The sequence below is a fragment of the Cnephaeus nilssonii genome (genome assembly GCF_951640355.1).
Source record: "Cnephaeus nilssonii genome assembly, chromosome: 19".
Classification (NCBI taxonomy): domain Eukaryota; kingdom Metazoa; phylum Chordata; class Mammalia; order Chiroptera; family Vespertilionidae; genus Cnephaeus; species Cnephaeus nilssonii.
In genome coordinates, this window is record NC_137090.1 from 40,281,355 (window position 1) to 40,302,388 (window position 21,034).

Genomic DNA, 21,034 nt, shown 5'->3' on the forward strand with positions numbered 1-21,034 from the left:
GAACTGGCATTCAGATTATGGACACAGAATAACATCAGATTCATTGAACCAAGGCCATGCAGTCAATTCTTCTCTTATTGCCCTTGGTACTCATTTCTGGAGTGAGGCTTTGTTCTGGGTTGGGTACCTTTTTCAGCCCAATTAAAGTCCAAGGGGATGGAACCAGCAGTCTTTTTTGGGTGTCTAGAACAGAACTATCCATTGTGGTAGCCACTAGCAGCATATGGTTATTTCTATTTTAATTAATAATTGAAGTGCAATAATTTTTAAAAATTCAGTCACTCATTTGCACAGGCTACATTTCAGATGCTTCATAGCCACACGTGGCTAGTGGCTATTGTATTAGCACCGATTGTAGAACATTGCCATCGCTGCAGAATGTTTTATTGGAAAGCACTATCTAGAATCATGAACTTTCACATTTTCCCACCGAGTTTCTGGTGTGGAGGAGAGGTCTTCAGAGCTTATCCCCATCAGCTACCAGTCTGCTCTTGTACACAGGATTATTGCCATGCTGTCCCCAGATGAGCAGGCCCTGTTCAAAGAACGCATCCGATTCCTGGATAAGAAGATCCACCCTGGACTCAAGAAACTGCACTGGTCCTTGAAGGGGGCCAGTGCCTTTTTCATCACAGAGTGTCGCATACATGCCAGCAAGGTAGGCCATGGTCATTAGACCCTAAAGGCCGAGCAAAAGGCTGGTGCATGGGAAGTTAATACCTGACTCTTAGGTAGTGGTGGAACGACCAGGGAGTAATGGGAAATAAATGAAGTATGCTTGGGGAAGGACTTTTACTGTCAGCAACTCTAGGTAGAGGACAGGTGGGAGGACAGAATTAGGCCCAGGGGGTCTCTTCCGAAGCTGAAGCCCCCACCCTATGGGGGGGTTTCTGAGTCCAGGTACAGATGATTGTGAATGAGTTCAAGGCATCCACTCTGACCATTGGCTGGCGAGCCCAAGAGATATCAGAGACACTGTTGGTACGCATTAGTGGCAAACGGGTGTACAGGGACCTGGAATTCGAGGAGGACCAAAAAGAGCATCGGGCAGCTGTGCAGCAGAAATTGGTGAGCCTACACCGGGATGTGATAGCCATCATGACCAACTCCTATGAAGTCTTCAAGAATGATGGCGCTGAGGTAGGGGTCCTGTGGCCAGGGCTTTGTGGTTGGGGAAGCCTCCAGGCCCCCAGTCCCATCAGGCCATTCTCTTTCAATCTCCCCCCACCCCCCACCCCAGTATGTGCTTCTCAAACATCCTGCTCTATTCTTGGATTCACCCAATCTTCAGTCTGTCAAACCTTCTTCCTTCTGGACTCAGAGTCCTGCCTTTCTGTTTAACCAGCCTATTTCCATCCCCATTGGCCAGACCTACCATCTTCCCTGAGGATTCTCTTTCCCTTCCCTCTTCCCACCAGATTCAGCAGCAGTGGATGCTGTACACGGTTCGGTTGGACCACATGATGGAGGATGCCCTGCGACTGAATGTGAAGTGGTCACTATTGGAACTGTCCAAAGCTATCAATGGGGATGGAAAGACCTCCCCAAACCCACTCTTCCGAGTCCTTGTAATTTTGCAGAATGACATGCAGGGAAGCGCAACACAGGTGGGGACCACTTTGCCCCCAACACCTGAAAATGATCATACTTTAATCTCCAGTCTCCCTCAATCCTTAAACTTGACCCTTGACCTTGACTTTATCCTTTGGCCTCCAGATCTGGCCCTGAGGTGTTCAACCTTACCAGTCCTGAGGCCTGTCTCCTCCATGGTCTGTGCGAAGGCGCTCTCCTTGTGTTCCCACAGGTGGAATTCTCACCCACTCTGCAGACTTTGGCCAATGTGGTCAATGACATTGGCAGCCACCTTTTCTCCACCATCTCTGTCTTCCGCCACCTCCCTGAAATTCTCCTCAAGCGCAAGTTTTTTCGTGACCCCATCCATTCACTCGTGGGTGCGTGGGCAATAGGGAGGGAATTTAGTGCAGGGATAGCAGAGGCTTAGGAATGGGCAGAGCTAGGAGGAGAGACCAGGGCTGTTTCCAGGCATACTGGGTCAGTCATCTCTAGTACGGGTGGAAAATGCAGGTCAGGGGGCTAGATTGGGGAAGGAAGCAAAGGCAGGGGTGGAGGTGAGAAGATTAGGTAACAGATGCTCCTGGGATTTGGGGTTCAGGGTGGGAGATTAGGAAGGACAAATTTAGGACTGGGTCTGGGATATAACATGTCCAGATACCAACAGAGGATATATCTGAATCTTATATATTAAATTCATACTTTTACTTTCTGCCTTCTCCTTTATTTTCTAACACTCATGTTTGAGTCTTATTCCTTTGTGGAGGTGATGTTGGAGTGGAGGGTCTGGGGCAGTGGCCGAGGGCCAGGCTGGAGCTTGGGTTGAAGTGAAAGTTAATGAGAAACATTTTGCTGGGTCCTGCAGAGCGTGATGAGGACATCAAGAAGATCCAGGCCCAGATCAGCAGTGGTATGACGAATAATGCAAGCCTGCTGCAGAACTATCTCAAGACCTGGGATATGTATCGGGAAATCTGGGAGATCAACAAGGACTCTTTTATTCGTCGCTATCAGCGTCTCAACCCCCCTGTCTCTTCTTTTGATGCCGACATTGCCCGGTAAGGAAGGCAGGTGGATGTGAAGGTCTGTCTCTAAAGGTATAGAATCTCAGGAGGCTAGAGGCTCAGAAGGAAGGCTGGGGGTAAGGAGAGGTGCAGAAAGTGTGTCCTCAACTATAGGAAAGAACAGGGCCTAGGGCGTTGGACCTTTGCTTCTCAGGGGTGGAGATCAGATCAGAGCTGGATAAGATTTAGGGAAAAAGCCGTTTGGTGAGTAGTACCCATAGGGTCCTGTTGGAAAGAAGGAAATGCTTGGGATCTAAAGGATGAGAGAAGTGAACACTTCCATTTTAAGAAGGTAGGTTGGAGTTCATTTGAAGAAGATGCTTAAATTCTAAAATCAGGAAAAGATATCCCATCTCTTTGTCCTCTGGTTAGTCATACATTTATTAAAGAAACCACCACTGTTCTAAGGATCCTGAGGAGTAAAAAGAAATGAACAAGTGTTTTCCACCTGAGGGCTACAGTGTAGTAGGGAAGATAAAAGAACAGGGCTGGGGCATTGTGGGAACTGATGAAATCCCAGCTCTACCGCTTTCTAGCTGTGGAATCTTAAGGCACTTAGGTTCTCCAGGACTCAGCCTCCTGTGAAGCAGATATTACACCACTTACCTTACAAGGTTGTGAGATTATTCAGTATTGGCAAACTCTAAAGTACGGTCCTCATGTACTTGCTATTATACAAGCTTCAATGTGAAAGGTATGTGATTAAGGTTTACAAGGTACCAGGGCAGTTCAATGGGAGGACATAGGAAAGGGACAGAGGAGAGGCTTCATGAAGGGAGTGACTGTGGGGCTGGGCTTTATGCAATGGGTAGGATTTCAACAGGCGGAGGTGGGCACTGGGAGGGCATTTCAGGGAGAGAAAATAGCATCAGCAAAGGCATAAAGATGGGAACATATAAGCATGTTCGCCAAATAGTGAGTATTTGGAACATAGATACACAAAAGGGAGGGTGCAAAGGGATTTATATACGACAGCCAACTTCATTCCCTCCACAACCTTGTGAGGTAGGGCCTATTTTTATCATCATGATACAGGTGAGGAAACGGAGGCTTCCAACAGCTAAATAACCTGCCTGAGGTCATAGAGCTAGTGAGCACCAGTGTGAACTCAACCCAGGCCTATGCAACGCTACGGACTTGAATGCCAGACTGAATCTGATAGCTATCCCGAAGGCAGCGGTTGGGAAAATGACATGATCGCAGCTGTGTCTGGGGTGGGCTGCAATGAGAGACAGTGGGGTGTAGAAGAATGCTTTGGAGCTGCTGACAGGTCTGGGTGGCAGGAATTGAGAACTTGAACTGGCATCAGGGCAGTGGGCATGTCTTCAAAGAAAAAAACATGCTAGCAGGAATATGGGCCCTTTCAGCTACACAGAGGTCGCTAACAATGTGCAGAAGGAGGAGACAGTCCTCAACATCCAGTTTGTGCTGCTGGACTGCTCGCATCTCAAGTTCTCGCTGGTGCAGCACTGCAACGAGTGGCAGAACAAGTTCACGACTCTGCTCAAGGAGATGGCAGCCCGGCGCCTCCTGGAGCTGCACACCTACCTGAAGGAGAACGCGGAGAAGTACGGGCGGGGGCGCGTGGCACAGGCGGGGAGAGCATGCCCTGCCCTGTCTCCTTAACTGTGCTCTCTCTGCCTGACTTTAGAATAAGCCACCCTCCCCAGTCGCTGGAGGAACTGGGGGTCAGTTTGCAACTCATGGATACCCTGCAGCACGACTTGCCCAACCTGGAGACCCAGATTCCTCCCATCCATGAACAATTCGCCATTCTTGAGAAGTACGAGGTGCCAGTTGAGGACAGTGTGAGTTCCAGTGCTGTTTGGTCCACCCAAGTTGAACCCATGCCAGCAGCAGGGAGTATGGGAAGCTGATCTCTCACATAGTAGATCCCTCTGCTGTCGGAGGGAGAGCAGACAGTGTGTGTGTGTGTGTGTGTGTGTGTGTGTGTGTGTGTGTGTGTGTGGTGGGGTGCAGGGAGAAGGTTCAAGATTCAAAAGCCTCTGAGAGCCAAAGCTAATTCAAATGATATTTCTGGTTAGTTTATGGAGTTCTTTTAAAGTTTTTTTGCTTTTGTTTTTGTTGTTAATCCTCACCTGAGGATATTTTCCCCCATTGACTCTTTTTTTAGAGAAAGTAGAAGGGAGAGGGAGAGGGAGAAGGAAAAGGAGAGGGAGAGGGAGAGGGAGAGAGAGAGACATCAATGTGAGAGAGAGACACATCGATTGGTTGCTTTCAAGCCTGCAACCGAGGTACCTGCTCTTGACTGGAATCAGATCCAGGACCCTCCAGTCCTTGGGCTGACACTTTATCCACTAAGATAACCCACCTAAGGCTATTTATGGAGTTCTTTTAGGCCCAGCAACTCACTGCTTGATTTCTTTGGGCCTCTTTGCATGTAGAACTTGGCCACAGACTCTGCTCTGGAGGATCAGAAAAGAGTCCTTAAAGGCATTGGTGAGAGATGGACTGAACTTCTGCTGTGGATCATCCTCTCCTCTCTGATGTCCCCAGGTACTGGAAATGCTGAACAGTCTCAATGGGGAGTGGGTTATCTTCCAACAAACTCTGTTGGACAGTGAACAGATGCTGAAGAAGCACAAGGAGAAATTCAAGACAGGCCTTATTCACTCAGCTGATGATTTCAAGAAGAAAGCCCATAATCTTCTGGAAGAATTTGGCACCAAAGGTACCCCTTTCGTATCCTCTCCTCCTTCTTTACCATTGTTTTGACCCAGTCTTTCAAAGCTTACAGTCGAGGGAGGTGCGAACAAGGATGAGTGTAGGAAGGACTGGACTGGGGCAGGAAAAGAGCAGTAGCACTTCTGTCAGCAACCCCACTGTGGTCTCTGACCTTTGGTCAAAAGACAGCAGCCCAACTCACATTTCCAGTTTTCTTATAGCCACCTCCCGAGTCCCACCTGTGTATGATTCTTGAGCCACATGTAGTAGTTTAGGTAAGATTCATCATCATCCTTTCAATGCATTTTCCTTTCCTTCCCTCTCTCATGTGAGGAAGAGGTGAGATTTACCCACAAAGAGGTAGGAGAGTGATGACAGTCCTTTCAGAGGACTGTGACCTTGAGTGGGAATCTGAGCTTCATCTGGGATTTTCCACAGGCCCCTTCACCAGCAGTGTGGGACATCAGGTTGCTCTAGATCAGATCGCCCAAATGCGGGCCATGCTGAATGCCATGAGGGAAGAAGAAAACACTCTCCGTGCCAACTTGGGCATCTTCAAGATCGAGCAGCCAATCTCCAAGGACCTGCAGAACCTGGAGAAGGTAGGGTGCTAAGCTAGGCCCTCGTGGTAATTAAGGATATGGGCAGGGGACAGGTGAATTTACCCTAAGGGCCTGGAAAAACAGCTAAGACTAAGAAGATGGGTGCATGAGGAGCTTTTTTATTTTATTTTACTGTATTTTTAAATATTTTTTTAATTGATTTCAGAAAGGAAGGAGAGGGAGAGAGAAATAGAAACATCAAAGATGAGAGACAATCATTGATCAGCTGCCTCCTACACCTCCCACTACTGGGGATTGAGCCTGCAAGCCTGGCCTGTGCCCTGACCAGAATCAAAAGGTGACCTCCTGGTTCATAGGTCGATGCTCAACCACTGAGCCATACCAGCCAGGCATGAGTAGCTTTTTAAAAAAATTGATGTAAAATTCAGATAACAAAAGAACCAGCTTAAAGTGAACAGTTATTCAATGGCATTTAGTACATTGACAGTGTTGTGTATCCATTACCTCTAGTTTTAAAACATTTTCATCACCCCAAAAGGAAACCCTGTATCCACAGCAGTCATTCCCCATCCCAACTCTCCCCAGTCCTTGTTGGCCACTAACCTATTTCCTGTGCATGTGGATTTGCCTTTTCTGAATATTTTATATAAATGGAGTCATACAAATATGTGGCTCTTCATATCTGGCATCTTTCACTTAGCATGATATCTTCAAGGTTCATCCGTGTTGTAGCATGTGCCAATCAATATTTCATTCCTTTTTGTGGCTGGCTAGTATTCTATTGTATGAATTTACCACATTTTGTTTATCCATTAACAAGTTAATGGACATTTGGGTTGTTTCCACCTTTCAGCTGTTGTGAGTAGTGCTGCTATGAACATGTGTGTACTTGTATTTGTTTGAGTCTCTGTTCCCAGTTCTTGTGGGTATGCACCTCGGAGTGGAATTGCTGGATCATATGGTAATTCTATGTTTAACTTTCTGAGGACTTGCCAAGCTATTTCCCACAGCAGCTGCACCATTTTACACGCCCACTAGCAATGTACGAGGGTTTCTATTTCTCTGCATCCTTGCCAACATTGACTCCTCGCCCCCCACTTTTTTTTGGTCCTTGCCATTCTGGTGGGTGTGAAGTTGAGTCTCATTGTGGTTTTGATTTGCATGTCCCTACTGACTAATGATGCTGAATATACTTTCCTGTGCTTGTTACTTGAGGAGCTCGTAAGGCAAGAGAGTAGAGAAAGAAATCTGCATTGAGGAGGCAGCTCTATTGCCTGGAGGGAAAACCTTCTCAGATGAGAGGAGCAAAGAACCTGAGTGTTTGTCAGGAAGAAAGAGGGCAAGAGTCATGTTACTTAACACATCTTTCTGCTCTGCCATGAAGGAGCTAGACGCACTCCAGCAAATCTGGGAGATCACACGGGACTGGGAGGAGAACTGGAACCAGTGGAAGACTGGTCGGTTCCTGAACCTGCAGACAGAGGCCATGGAGACCATGGCCCATGGGCTGTTTCGTCGCCTTACAAGACTAGCCAAAGAGTTTAAGGTGTGTGGAGAAAGGAGGGAAGGGGGCATAAGATAAGTCAATTGAGGAAGGGGAACTGTGCAGGGAAGATTGTCAGCTCTTCTGATGCTCCCCACTTCTGCTCAGGACCGAAACTGGGAAATTATTGAAACCACTCGATCAAAACTCGAGCAGTTCAAGAGGACCATGCCTCTCATCTCAGACCTACGAAACTCCGCTCTTAGAGAGAGGTAAGTCTCCTCCGCTCCTGGGGTGACCACCTGGCCTGTGCTGCCATCTGATTCTTTCAGTTGTCCCCTCCATGATGATCATAGCTCTCTGTGCCCCTCTGTCCACAAACACACACCTGGAAGAGACCTTCCTTAGAGCCTGCCACTGTCCTCTGTTTCTTGCACTGTCCTGGGTTCTCCTGTATTCCTTCTCTGCTTCCTTCCCCCTCTGTCTCCTCTCACTTTATGTCATCTGTCTTAGCTAAGCTGTATGCCTTCTGCCATACAAAAGTTCTTATTTTGATGCAGCCAAAAGTATAACTTTCTTTCTTTTTAAAAAATAGTTTATTGATTTTTAGAGAGAGAGGAAAGGAGAGGGAGAGAAACTTGGATGTGAGAGTGTAACATCCATCTGCTGTCTCCCACACACCCCCTACAAGGGATCAAGCCCACAACCAGGGCATGTACCCTGGACTGGGAATTGAACCAGCAACCTTTTGGTGCACAGAACAATGCCCAACCAATGAGCCACACTGGCCAGGGCAACAACTGTCTTCCTTTATGGTTTTTGCTTCTGTGCCTTGTTTAAGACCTCCCTTACCCCAGAGTTAAAATTCATCCTCTGCAACTTTCTTCTAATTCTTTATACTTTTGTTTTTCAAGTTTAACTCTTGTAATGCATCTGGAACTTATTTATGATAGAAGGGTCCTTTGAAACCATTGAGTATAGAATAAACTACTTTACAAATGGTGTTTTAATAATTAATTACATATCTATTTAGGAGAAAATAATTTTACTTCTTTTGCATTGCCTCCAGTGATAATGTTTTTGACAATGTTTCACCATTAAGTATGTAGTTAAGTATAACCTAACCACTTTATTTACTTATTTAATCTCTCTAAGCCTCAGTTTCTTCATATATAAATGGAATGACAATAATTCATCATTTATATAGGGGTGTGGAAACTTTTTTCTGCCAAGGGCCATTTGGATATTTATAACATCATTCGTGGGCCATGCAAAATTATCACCTCAAAAATGAATCTGCTGCCCTAACCGGTTTGGCTTAGTGGATAGAGCGTCAGCCTGTGGACTGAAAGGTCCCAGGTTCGATTCCTGTCAAGGGCATGTACCTTGGTTGCGGGCACATCCCCAGTAGGAGGTGTGCAGGAGGCAGCTGATTGATGTTTCTCTCTCATCGATATTTCTAACTCTCTATCCCTCTCCCTTCCTCTCTGTAAAAAATCAATAAAATATATATTAAAAAATTAATCTGCTATATTTAACATTTAATTAACTCACCCCAAATGCGTTGGCAGGACCAGACCTAATGGTTTTGTGGGCCTTATATGGCCTACAGGCTGGACATTTCCCACCCCTGACGTACAGAGTGGTTGTGAGAATTAAGTGAGATGTTTCATGCAGGGCACTTATCCCAGCACAGAATCTATAATAAAACTGTAGTAATCCATCTTAACTCCCTCTCCCGAGAATTGGCACACCAATCTCTGTATTCCCCACAGTGCCTGAGTTGCATGTTAGAGCCTATTTAGTAAATAGGGGTGAAATGATGAATAAATAAATACACAGTCATAATATCCCAATGGGAGGAAGCCTGGGGAGTGATGCTAATACTTTTCAGTAGGCCCTGGTGTTCAGCCTTCTAAACTGACCTCCTGTCCCTGGCCGCAGGCACTGGGATCAGGTCAGGGATGAGATCCAACGGGAGTTTGATCAGGAATCTGAAAGCTTTACTCTGGAGAAGATTGTGGAACTTGGAATGGATCAACATGTGGAGAAGATTGGGGAGATCTCTGCCTCAGCAACCAAAGAACTGGCAATAGAGTTGGTATGACAGAATCCTCTCCCATACTCCCCCACTTCCCACGCCTGGAGCAAAGGCTGCCAGCTTTGTATCATCTGATGGCTTCTTGCAGCTCCTGTTCCCCTTGGGATTAGCTATCTCATTGTTCTGCTCCCCTGGTTTCTTTCCACAGGCATTACAAAACATTGCCAAGACTTGGGATGTGATTCAGCTAGACATAGTACCCTACAAGGATAAGGGCTATCACCGACTCAGGTAGCGAGGGCCTCGGGGAGCTAGAGAGGGGAGGGCTGTGTGACCTGGGCTGCGGAGCGGGGACCAAGGATTGGCAGATGGGGAAGGAACGTGGTTTTGATGCTTTTCTTCCCAGAGGCACAGAGGAAGTATTCCAAGCACTGGAAGATAACCAGGTGGCTCTGTCTACCATGAAGGCATCTCGTTTTGTCAAGGCCTTTGAGAAGCAGGTGGACCACTGGGAACGCTGCCTCTCCCTCATCTTGGAAGTTATTGAGACAGTGCTCACAGTTCAGCGTCAGTGGATGTACCTGGAGGTCAGGACTCACAGCCTGAGCTCTTCCTACACCCTGTTTTAACTCCCTTATTTGCATAGGACCTAAAGATTTGCCCCGTTATCAGCTTCATTTTTCCACCTCTACAGCGATTCTTCATTCAGGACCCAAGCACTAGTTATTACCTCTCATCAGTTCCCTCCCTGAAAAGACTTGTTCTTCTTTCATTATTTTTCTTGGACCCAGGTATCTGACCTCTCTGACCCTTTGATTCTAATGCTCCTTATCTTCTACTCAACTATCACCCATGGTCCGGGAGCAGGGAGCAGAGTGTGGAGAGTATGTGAGAAACGCCTCTCACTCCAAAATCCCTGGCCCTTCAGAATATCTTCCTAGGAGAGGACATCCGAAAGCAGCTGCCCAATGAATCAGCCTTATTTGACCAGGTCAACAGCAGGTGGAAATCCATCATGGAGCGGATGAGCAAGGACAGCAATGCTCTCCGGAGCACCCACTATCCAGGTCTGAGCTCCCTGGCCTCTTGCCCTGGCATAACCTCAGTTTGTGTTATATATGTGTGAAGTCATGGCCACCTGGTTCACTTACTGAAAGATGACTATTGTACCTGGCTGCCATACCATCACCATTGCCACTTCTAAGCATTAAATAATAGTTCAGTAAATTCAGTTCAATAAATGTTTGCGTGGAGTACAATGTAGTGGTTAAGAGAATGGGATATGGATTCGGACAGACAAGTTCAAAATCTGACTTATGCTTTACTGATTGTGTGCTCTTGGGCATCTCATTCCCGCCATACCACAGTTTCCTCACCTGTAGTAGGGGGGTTAATGATAGCTATTTCTCAGGGTTCACAAGGGTTATAAAGGAGTATGTAACACTGAGTGTAGGGTCTGCTGTAAAGTTAGTGCTCAATGATGATTCTCTCTCATCATTGATGTTTCTATCTCTCTCTAGCTCTCCTTTCCTCTCTCTGAAATCAATAAAAATGTATTTTTTAAAAAGAAAAAAAAATTTTAAAAACCTCATAGACACAGAGAACAAACTGATGATTGCCAGATGAGAGAGGGGTTGGGAGGTTGGGTGAACACTGTGTCTCAGGAAGTCCTGATTGAGAAATCCCTCTCTCTCTCTTTTTTAAAATATGTTTTTATTTATTTCAGGGAGGAAGGGAGAAGGACAGAGAGAAACATCAACAATGAGAGAGAATCATTGATCGGCTGCCTCCTGTATTCCCCACACTGGGGATGGAGCCCACAACCCAGTCATATGCCCTGACTGGGAATTGAACCATGAACTCCTGGTTCCTAGGTCAATGCTCAACCACTGAGCCACACCAGCGGGACTCCCTCTTCTCTAGCTGATTATTCTCATGAGATAATGCAGATAAATGAGATCAGGCAAATAAAGCACTTATCACACTAAATGGCAGAGTAAGCCCTTGGTTACTATTAGCTAGTGTTATTATTACATTGACTTTGTTACTGTTTTTCTTTATTTTATTTTTTCATCACTATCTCCACAAACCCTCTTCCACCTCCACCCACCCACTCCCCTCACCCCTGCAAACATTGACTTTAACTAGTTATCAGATTAACCGGCAATCAGAATATCCCTATCGCAATCTGGGACCGCTGGCTCCTAACCGCTTGCCTGCTTGCCTGACTGATCGCCCCTAACCACTCTGCTTGCCTGCCTGATCGCCCCTAACCGCCTCTGCCTCTGCCCCACCACCACGGCAGCTTCATCTGGAAGGATGTCCGGAACGACGTCCGGAAGGTCGTTCGGCTGTCCCGTCTAATTAGCATATTACACTTTTATTATTATAGATGTTCCCTAAGCTGTACTTTACATCCCTGTGACTATATTATAACTGCCAATTTGTACTTTTTAATTCTTTCACCTTGTTCACCCAGCCTCCCAACCCCCCTCTCATCTGGCAATCATCAGTTTGTTCTCTGTGTCTATGAGGTTTTTAATTTTTTTTTTCTTTTTAAAAAATACGTTTTTATTGATTTCAGAGAGAGGAAAGGAGAGCTAGAGAGAGATAGAAACATCAATGATGAGAGAGAATCATCGATTGGCTGCCTCCTGCATGCCCCCTACTGGGGACTGAGCCTGCAACCCGGACATGTGCCCTGACAGGGAATCCAGCTGTGACCTCCTGATTCATAGGTTGATACTCAACCACTGAGCAACACAGGCCGGGTTATGAGGGCTTCTTTTTTTTTTCTTTATTTTTGTTGACTCTATTACAGATGTTCCCATCCCTCCCACTCCCCATTTGCTTGCTTCCACCCAGCCCCACCCCTCTTTCCCCCTGGCCATTACCACATTGTTATCTGTGTCTGAGTTATGCATCTATGTTATTTGGTTAATCCCTTCAACTTCTTTCATCCAGTCCTCCCTCCCCCTGCCCCTCTGACAGCTGTCAGTGTGTTCCATGTATCCATGTCTCTGTTTCTGTTTTGTTTGTTGGTTATTTAGTTCATTAGATTTCACATATAAGTGAGATCATATGGTATATGAATTTGTTTCTGTTTTGTTTGTTTATCTATTTTGTTTTTTAGATTCCTCATAAGTGAAATCATATGCATTTGTCTTTCTCTGTCTGACTTATATTACTTAGCATAATACCCTCTAGGTCCATTCATGTTATCGCAAATGGTTAAGATTTTATTCTTTTTATGAGTAAATAATATTTCATTGTATATGTGTACCACATTTTTTCATCCATTCAGCTTTTGATTGGAGCATTTAATCCATTTACATTTAAAGTAATTATTGGTAGGTATGTAGTTATTGCCATTTTATTGTTTCCTGATTGTCTTTGTAGTTCTCTGTTCCTTTCTTATTCTCTTGCTCTCTTCTCTTGTATGTTGATAACTTTCTGTAGATTCCTTTCTCTTTATTTCTGTGGATCCCTTCTTCTTTATTTCTTGTATATCTTGGACTTTTAGTTTGTGGTTGCCATGTTTATAGGCATCTATTTTAACCCTTTGCACTTGCTTGCTTTTTTCTCGATTCCTTTATTCTAATGCTAACCGTGTCGAGTCACACTCGACATCCGAGTGCAAAAGGTTAAGTTGCTGGTTGCTTAATTTCAAACACATCACTACCAGTTTTACCTGATCCCTCCACGTTTGTTTTTGTCATTTTTTCACTTTTTGTGTATGTATGTTTGTGTGAATCCCTTAATTTGCTGTTGTAATTACGCATAATCTTTCTACTTTTGCCTTTTAACCTTAAACTAGTTTTAATGTTGGGTAATCTATGACTTTTATTATGTGTTTGCCTTTGTCAGTGAGAATTTTTTTTTTGCGATATGTTCTTACTCATATTTCTTTCTTCTTCTTCAAGAAGTCCCTTTAACATTTCTTGTAATACTGATTTCATGGTGATGAACTCCTTCAGCTTTTTCTTGTCTGGGAAGCTCTTTATCTGTCCTTTGATTTTAAATGATAGCTTTGATTTTAAAAGATAGAGTAATCTTGGTTGTAGGCCCTTGCTTTTCAGCACTTTGAATGTTTTGTGCCAATTCCAGTCTAGTGCTCTTTTCACTATATTACAACTCTAGTGGTTGTAGACCTCTTTTATTGTGTGCATGAGCTAAGTATTTGATTCTAATGGTTTGACTTGTTAGGTTGTATATGTATAGAACAGTTTCTAATTTTCAGACTCTTGGGGTGACTGGCAGAGCCCCAGTTCTTTGGTGAAATGGAACTGTTCCAAAGACTGAGGAGAGATATAATACATTAATGGAATCACATGTGGTGTATAATAATGCATAATGTATATTGTATATAATAGTGTATAATGAATACTTAATAATGAATTAATAGAGAATGGGATAAGCATGATGGATTGATTGGGGACACTTCTCTGCTTCCTAAAACAATTATGACAATCTGTACTCTAACATTCAAGAACTGGCAGAGTAGATATAGTTGGATACTCTAGATCTACTCAGGACAGTGGTGAAAGAGCCATCAAAGGTCATTTATTGCTTTTCTTTCCAGGTCTCTTGGACTCATTGATAGAAATGAACACAATCCTGGAAGATATTCAGAAATCTCTGGATATGTATTTAGAGACCAAACGCCATATTTTCCCCCGCTTCTACTTCCTCTCCAATGATGACCTCTTGGAGATTCTGGGCCAGTCTCGAAACCCAGAGGCTGTGCAGCCACACCTCAAAAAATGCTTTGACAACATCAAATTGCTAAGAATGCAGAAGGTAAATAGAGTTGGCTATAATGAGATGAAGGGCAGGGGAGGATGTTGAGGTCAAGGTATTCAAGGCCTTGAAGGAGACAATGTCCTCCCAATGGGAGGGGGATATTAATGATTCAGGATTATGTGGGATAGGACTTTTTAGAATTGGCAATATTGAGGGGAGATGAGCAGAAATTACTCTCAAAAGGGCCCAAACACCATCTAGGCAGATTCTAGGAGTAAGCAGTCCAGGCCATTAATAGGTTCTTGTTTCTACAGGTTGGGGGAGCCAGCAGCAAATGGGAAGCTGTGGGAATGTTTTCAGGTGATGGCGAATATATTGATTTCCTCCACTCAGTATTTTTAGAAGGGCCTGTGGAGGTGAGTTGTGGCAAAGGTTTAAGAATCAAGTTGATCGTATTCCCGTTAGGAAGTTTGCTTGCTCTGTGAGGAGAGAACATCTCTGTGAAGGGACATTAACCACGTTTTGCCCTTCCTGAAAACTGTAATCTAAAAATTTGTCATCTGGCCTCCATATCCCCCAGGGGCCCAAGCCAGATACTGCCCAGGTTCTACTTTTATCTTTGGTCCATGCCCTGCAGCTCTGTTGCTTAAGCACCTTTCCCGTGGGGACTCTTGTCTTGGCCTCTGAGGCCGAGCCATCCTGTTCTCTCCCCTCTCCTCAGTCCTGGCTTGGCGATGTGGAGCGGACCATGAGGGTTACCCTACGGGACCTTCTCCGGAACTGCCGTCTGGCCCTCAAGAAGTTTCTTAACAAGAGGGACAAATGGGTGAAGGACTGGGCTGGCCAGGTGAGCTCGGGTCAATAGAAATGAAGGAACAAGAAACATTGGGCTGAAAGGGAGCAGCAAAGGTAAAGACAAAATCTTAAGTATGAAAATGCTGGTTTAAAAAAAAAAATGCTGGTTTCTTGTGCCCCTGCTCTGGGCCATGGCCCTGGAACCCTGCATGCCAGACCCTTAGCTCCTAACTTTAAGCATGTGCCCCACCCTTCAGAGCAGATTAGCATATTGAGAGAGGAGTAGCACCTGGTCCCTGGATGTGGGAGCTGGGCTGTGTGGGTGGCCAGGGACAGGGTTTTGGAATATAGCCTCTGTACATGCCTTAGGTCAGTGATGGCGAACCTATGACACGCGTGTTAGCACTGACACGCGTAGCCATTTTTGATGACACGCGGCCGCTGAGGCGGCCGCATGCCGAGGATGAAACATTTGCTGCTCCTGAGGATGAAACATTTGCGAAATAATGTTTTTTCCTCAAAGTGACACACTACCCGAGTTATGCTCAGTTTTTTGGCGAAGTTTGACACACCAAGCTCAAAAGGTTGCCCATCACTGCCTTAGGTGGTGATCACTGCCAGTCAGATCCAGTGGACGGCTGATGTCACCAAGTGCCTGCAGACAGCTAAGGAGCGGGGAGACAAGAAAATCCTCAAGGTCATGAAGAAGAAGCAGGTGGGGAACCCTACAAGTACAGGATAGGCCTGGAGTTAGAGTTGGAGGGAGGGGGTGATAAATTGGAGTCAGAATTAGAGATGAGCTGGTGGGAAAGGGTCAGAATGAGGGTGCTTTATGGGAGAAGTCCAGTGAGGAAAGTTTGGTGGAATGGAAGTACCATTTCCTATGCTGATATTGGGGATCTGGAGTTAGAGTGGGGCTGGGATTAGCTTGGGGTTGAAAGTTGAGTTAGGCTGGGATGAGGTGGGATTGACTTTGATTGCATTGATCCATCTGCTCTCTTCCCTGCCACCTCATTCTGCAGGTGTCAATACTGAATAAGTATTCAGAAGCTATCAGGGGGAACTTGACCAAGATCATGCGGCTTAAAATTGTGGCTCTGGTGACCATAGAAGTTCATGCCCGAGATGTATTGGAGAGGCTTTATAAGAGTGGCCTCATGGATGTCAGTGCTTTTGACTGGCTCAGCCAACTGCGCTTCTACTGGGAGAAGGTGCAGATGGGCCAGCTCCCCACTCTTGTACCCTAAACCCAATCCTAATGCATTAACTAAATTCCTGTTCTCTAAATACAATAATATTCCAATCCAAGCCTTAGTCCTATTACAGTGCCCTAATCCAGTTCTTAACTCTGTCACAAGTCTCTTAAATCAGAAATGGCAACCATTTTCCAGTTGGTATTCACTATGGGTGTTACTTGACCAGAACTAGAAAGACAGCTGCAATGGACTAGGGTTGACATGCGATGAACCCAGTGTCCATCTTGGCTGTAAACTCTCCTCTTTCTAACTAAACGGAACCCCTCATCTTCTAACTCTGACCTCCTTGCAATCACCAGTCCTACTCTCAGTCATTGCCCAGCTCTAACTCTTCCTCTAAGCCCACCTCTCTCTTACTCTGCCGTTTCTCCAGGATCTTGATGACTGTATCATCCGCCAGACCAACACACAGTTCCAGTATGGTTATGAGTACTTGGGTAACTCTGGCCGGCTTGTCATCACCCCCCTTACAGACAGGTCAGCCGTGTGAGATGAACAAGGTGTTTGGGTGGGGGCAGGGAATGCCCAGCGAAGGCTTCCAGGAGTCTGACTTGAGTCCTGTCCTAAATTCTCAGGTGTTACATGACACTGACTACAGCATTACACCTGCATCGAGGGGGCTCCCCCAAAGGTCCAGCAGGCACGGGAAAGACGGAGACCGTCAAGGACCTGGGCAAGGCCCTTGGCATATATGTCATCGTGGTCAACTGTTCCGAGGGCCTGGACTATAAGTCCATGGGCCGAATGTACTCAGGCTTGGCCCAGGTCAGCATCCTGCCATCCTGTCTGCACTTTGCTTATTTGCAAAATCAGAAGATTCTACAAGGATTAAATAAGTTAATGCCTGTAAACTGGTGCATAGTGTATGCACTCAGTGTTCCCAAGTTCTCTACCCTAGTCTCTTTCCAACTCACACCTTTTCTAGCATTCCCCCAGATTGTCCCTGTCTGATGGAAAGCTCTGGCCAGAAACTACAACAGTGCTGTGCTCCCACTGCCCACTTTCCTGCCCCCCTCCCTACATTTTGGAGGCCACCTCACCTATCAAAAAACTCCAGGCAGGGCTATGTTAGTCACACTTTCTAGTTTCTCCCAACCTGGGGTACTTCTCTTACTGCCAGTGAATCTGCCTCCCACCCTACAGACAGGTGCCTGGGGTTGCTTTGATGAGTTTAACCGCATCAACATTGAGGTGCTGTCAGTGGTGGCCCAGCAGATCCTGTCAATCTTATCTGCCCTGGCTGCCGGCCTCGCCCGCTTCTATTTTGAGGGCTTTGAAATAAATCTGGTGTGGTCCTGTGGGATCTTCATCACCATGAATCCTGGTAAGGGCCAGGGAATAGATGGGGCTCCAGGGGCAGGGGGAGAACTGGGTGTCCAGGGAAAACAGCTATGTCCTGCCAGGCCCATGTATTTAGCCAAGTAAAATATGGCTAAAGACAGCGAAGTATGAGAGAAGAACAAACATACGACTTTCTGGGAGAAGGGGAGGCTACGTGTATAGAATGTGAGGCAAAAGTAGGTTTATAGTTGTTAGCACACAAAATATAGAGTTGTTGTATTATTGTTATTATTTATTTTTATTTAAAAATGTATTTTATTGATTTTTTTTTTTTTTTTTTTTTTTACAGAGAGGAAGGGAGAGGGATAGAGAGCTAGAAACATTGGTGAGAGAGAAACATTGACCAGCTGCCTCCTGCATACCCCCTACTGGGGATGTGCCCACAACCAATGTACATGCCGTTGACCGGAATCGAACCTGGGACCTTTCAGTCCGCAGACCGACGCTCTATCCACTGAGCCAAACCGGTTTTGGCTATTCTTGTATTATTATTTATTAACTAGAGGCCCAGTGCACGGATTCGTGCACATTGAAAGGAAATTGATTAGAAGGTGGCCAGCGGGGTGGGACTGGCCCAAAAGGGCGTCTGCAGAGTGAGCGGATTCCCGCCAGCAGGTGGGGTCCCTCAGTCTGGCCTGTGGGTATGGGGCCGAAACCAGCAATCCAACATCCCCCAAGGGGTCCTGGAGTGCGAGAGGGCACTCTGCAAAGTTGCTGTTGCTCAGCAGCTTTTGTGTTGAGCATCTGCCCCCTGGTGGTCAGTGTGCATCATAGCTACTGGTTGGAGCATCTGCCCCCTGGTGGTCATTGCACGTCATAGCTACTGGTTGGACAGTCGAATGGTCGGACGGTTGCTTAGGCTTTTATATATATAGATTACAGTATTATTTTCCATATGAACAACTGTAAACCTCCTTTTGCCCCACCCTGTATATGTAGCCCTAGGCTTTGAAAGTACTTAATTATCTTCTCCCATTAAACTAGCTTCAGGAGTTCTATCTGCCATCCCTTTTGGAAATGGGAGAATCTCCCCAAAGTGAGGCATTAGGGTCTCTCATTACTGTTCCCTAGGAATAAGTCTGACAGAAGGGTATAGGCAAAAACAGGAAAGGGTTTAGCTGCTGAAAGAATCAGAGGTGCAGCTGTGATTTCTATTAGGACTGACATTATAAATGGAACTTGGAGAGATGGGAAATTGGCAGCTCTGTGATTTGAGTTTGGAATAAGGCCACCCAGAAAGTAAGGAAAGGCCTAGAGATAGGAAAGAGGAGCAGATTGGTATGGGAGGAGCCAGGGCCGAGATGAGAATGGAAGGAATCTTGGAGGTGGAGTTGGAGAGAAAGTTAGGGGTGGAGCATGGGTGGGGAAATGGGATTGATTGGGAAGTGAGTCTTTGGGAAGCAGTATAGATTCTAAACAAATGGCTCTGTTTTCCAGGCTATGCTGGTCGTACAGAGCTTCCTGATAACCTTAAATCCATGTTCCGTCCAATTGCCATGGTGGTGCCTGATTCAACTCTTATTGCAGAAATCATTCTCTTTGGGGAGGGCTTTGGCAACTGCAAGGTATTCCAACAATCTCTTTCCCCCCAATTATTTTCCTTCCACGATTATTCCCTGGACAGAGGAGCTTCCTAAAGGCCCCACAGTTTATCCTATAAGGAATGCACTATCAGTAGGATATGGAGGCAGAAGTATTCAGAGGTCTCCCCTCTATGTGAAGTTACAAGTCCATGATTATGCAACTGACAAGATCTCATTAGGATTGTCCATGGAGCAACTCCCAGCTGTTTCAAGTCCTGGGACTTAGCCTCGTGTCTCTGTAACTTTTCCTAAAGAAGCAGAGGGGTTTGTGGAGAGATAGGTTGTTTCCTCCTCTGTTTTCATTCCTCAGATTCTGGCCAAGAAGGTGTACACACTTTACTCCCTGGCTGTGCAGCAGCTCTCCAGACAGGACCATTATGACTTCGGCCTGCGTGCCCTCACCTCCCTTCTGCGCTATGCTGGCAAGAAGCGCCGCCTGCAGCAGGATCTGTCTGATGAAGAGGTAGATCAAGGACACGGCTCTTGACACCTCCATTGTCACTGGTCCTATGCACCTTCGCTAAAGTTTTTCAGATCCTTTCTTTCCCTAGATTAGGATTCCCACCTTTCGTCCTGTCCCCTGTGCTGCCCGATTTTACCTGTCACATTTTAAAAAATAAGTTTTTATTGATTTTTAGAGAGAGAGAGGAAGGGACAGGGATAGAGAGATAGAAACATCGAGAGAGAAACATCATCCATCGGCTGCCTCCTGCACTCTCCTTACTGGGATCAAGTCCGCAACCTGGACATATGCCCTGACTGGGAATCAAACCAGTGACCTCTTGGTTCCTGGGTCAATGCTGGCCAGGCTACCTGTCATATTTTAATTTTAATTTAATTTTTAATATATTTTTATTGATTTCAGAGAGGAAGGGAGAGAGAGAGAGAAACATCAATGATGAGAGAGAATCATTGATTGGCTGTCTCCTGCATGCCCTCCACTGGGGATCAAAGCCTGCAACCCGGGCATGTGCCCTTGATCGGAATCGAACCCAGGACCCTTCAGTCTGTAGGCCAACGCTCTATCCACTGAGCCAAACCAGCTAGGGCGTGTCATTTTTTAAAGACTAGCTCAGGTAGAGCCATTGTTCTTGGCTCTTGCCCCTCACCCTTTGGAGAGGAAGGGCTTAGTGAGTAGCTAGGTCCTAGCTCCTCCAGCCCGTCTTTGTGTTTTCCCACCCAGGTTTTGCTGCTCTCAATGAGAGATATGAACATTGCCAAGCTGACTTTATCCGACGTGCCCCTATTCAATGCCATCGTGCAAGATCTCTTCCCCAGCACTGAGCTGCCTGCCTTTGATTATGGCAAGGTATGTGTTCCTCAATACGCTTCCTGACCTCATATGTGAATGTAGATCTGGAAACATGACACTTGGTTCCCAGGCTTGTTCTGCTATTCACTGGCTGTTACCTGAGCAAGACAGTTGGCCTCTATAAAAGGGTGCAGACCTATTCAAACATTCTACTCTCTCACCACAACTCCCTATTTCTCCCCAACCCCCAACTCACTGGCTCAAGTACTTCCACTCATTGATACTTTGGCTTCACTGAGATCTCGAATCCACTGGCCTTTTTGCTTTCTCTATACCCATCTGCCCTTTCCTGACTCTTCTTCTCTCCTCGTTTAGGGAGTTTTGAGGGGAGACTGCTAGGAACTGTTCGATAGTGAGGGCAGTGGGATGGAAGGAGGGTGGTGGAGGAGGATTTTAGAAAGTACAGAAATTTTCTTTTCTGGCAGTGGTAAACACCCTGGATTATCCTTTCCATTGAAACCACTAAAATTCTGGATAAAAATATAAGAATACATATTTTTAAATACATTGCTAAGCTGGAAAGAAAGAAAATATTCTGGGATGGGGAGAGGAAATGAAAGCAGGAAGATAAGTGAGTGTAACAGCTGGCTTTCTTG

The 21,034-nt window shown here is 45.8% G+C and overlaps 1 protein-coding gene across 1 annotated transcript in view; it reads left to right on the forward strand.

The window, feature by feature from the left end:
- The window catches only part of DNAH2 (dynein axonemal heavy chain 2), a 102,089-nt gene that overhangs the window by 31,945 nt on the left and 49,110 nt on the right, over window positions 1–21,034 (forward strand). The window contains exons 16-41 of the mRNA XM_079798918.1: window positions 502–658; window positions 901–1,140; window positions 1,419–1,607; window positions 1,805–1,952; window positions 2,438–2,630; window positions 4,004–4,204; window positions 4,288–4,444; window positions 5,154–5,328; window positions 5,760–5,923; window positions 7,269–7,430; window positions 7,536–7,639; window positions 9,312–9,468; window positions 9,617–9,699; window positions 9,815–9,995; window positions 10,337–10,475; window positions 13,991–14,208; window positions 14,466–14,567; window positions 14,873–14,998; window positions 15,551–15,661; window positions 15,969–16,157; window positions 16,576–16,679; window positions 16,778–16,967; window positions 17,346–17,526; window positions 18,981–19,108; window positions 19,437–19,589; window positions 20,310–20,435. Of these exons, the coding sequence (XP_079655044.1) occupies window positions 502–658; window positions 901–1,140; window positions 1,419–1,607; window positions 1,805–1,952; window positions 2,438–2,630; window positions 4,004–4,204; window positions 4,288–4,444; window positions 5,154–5,328; window positions 5,760–5,923; window positions 7,269–7,430; window positions 7,536–7,639; window positions 9,312–9,468; window positions 9,617–9,699; window positions 9,815–9,995; window positions 10,337–10,475; window positions 13,991–14,208; window positions 14,466–14,567; window positions 14,873–14,998; window positions 15,551–15,661; window positions 15,969–16,157; window positions 16,576–16,679; window positions 16,778–16,967; window positions 17,346–17,526; window positions 18,981–19,108; window positions 19,437–19,589; window positions 20,310–20,435 (4,078 nt within the window). The remainder of the gene's footprint in view (window positions 1–501; window positions 659–900; window positions 1,141–1,418; window positions 1,608–1,804; window positions 1,953–2,437; window positions 2,631–4,003; window positions 4,205–4,287; window positions 4,445–5,153; window positions 5,329–5,759; window positions 5,924–7,268; window positions 7,431–7,535; window positions 7,640–9,311; window positions 9,469–9,616; window positions 9,700–9,814; window positions 9,996–10,336; window positions 10,476–13,990; window positions 14,209–14,465; window positions 14,568–14,872; window positions 14,999–15,550; window positions 15,662–15,968; window positions 16,158–16,575; window positions 16,680–16,777; window positions 16,968–17,345; window positions 17,527–18,980; window positions 19,109–19,436; window positions 19,590–20,309; window positions 20,436–21,034) is intronic.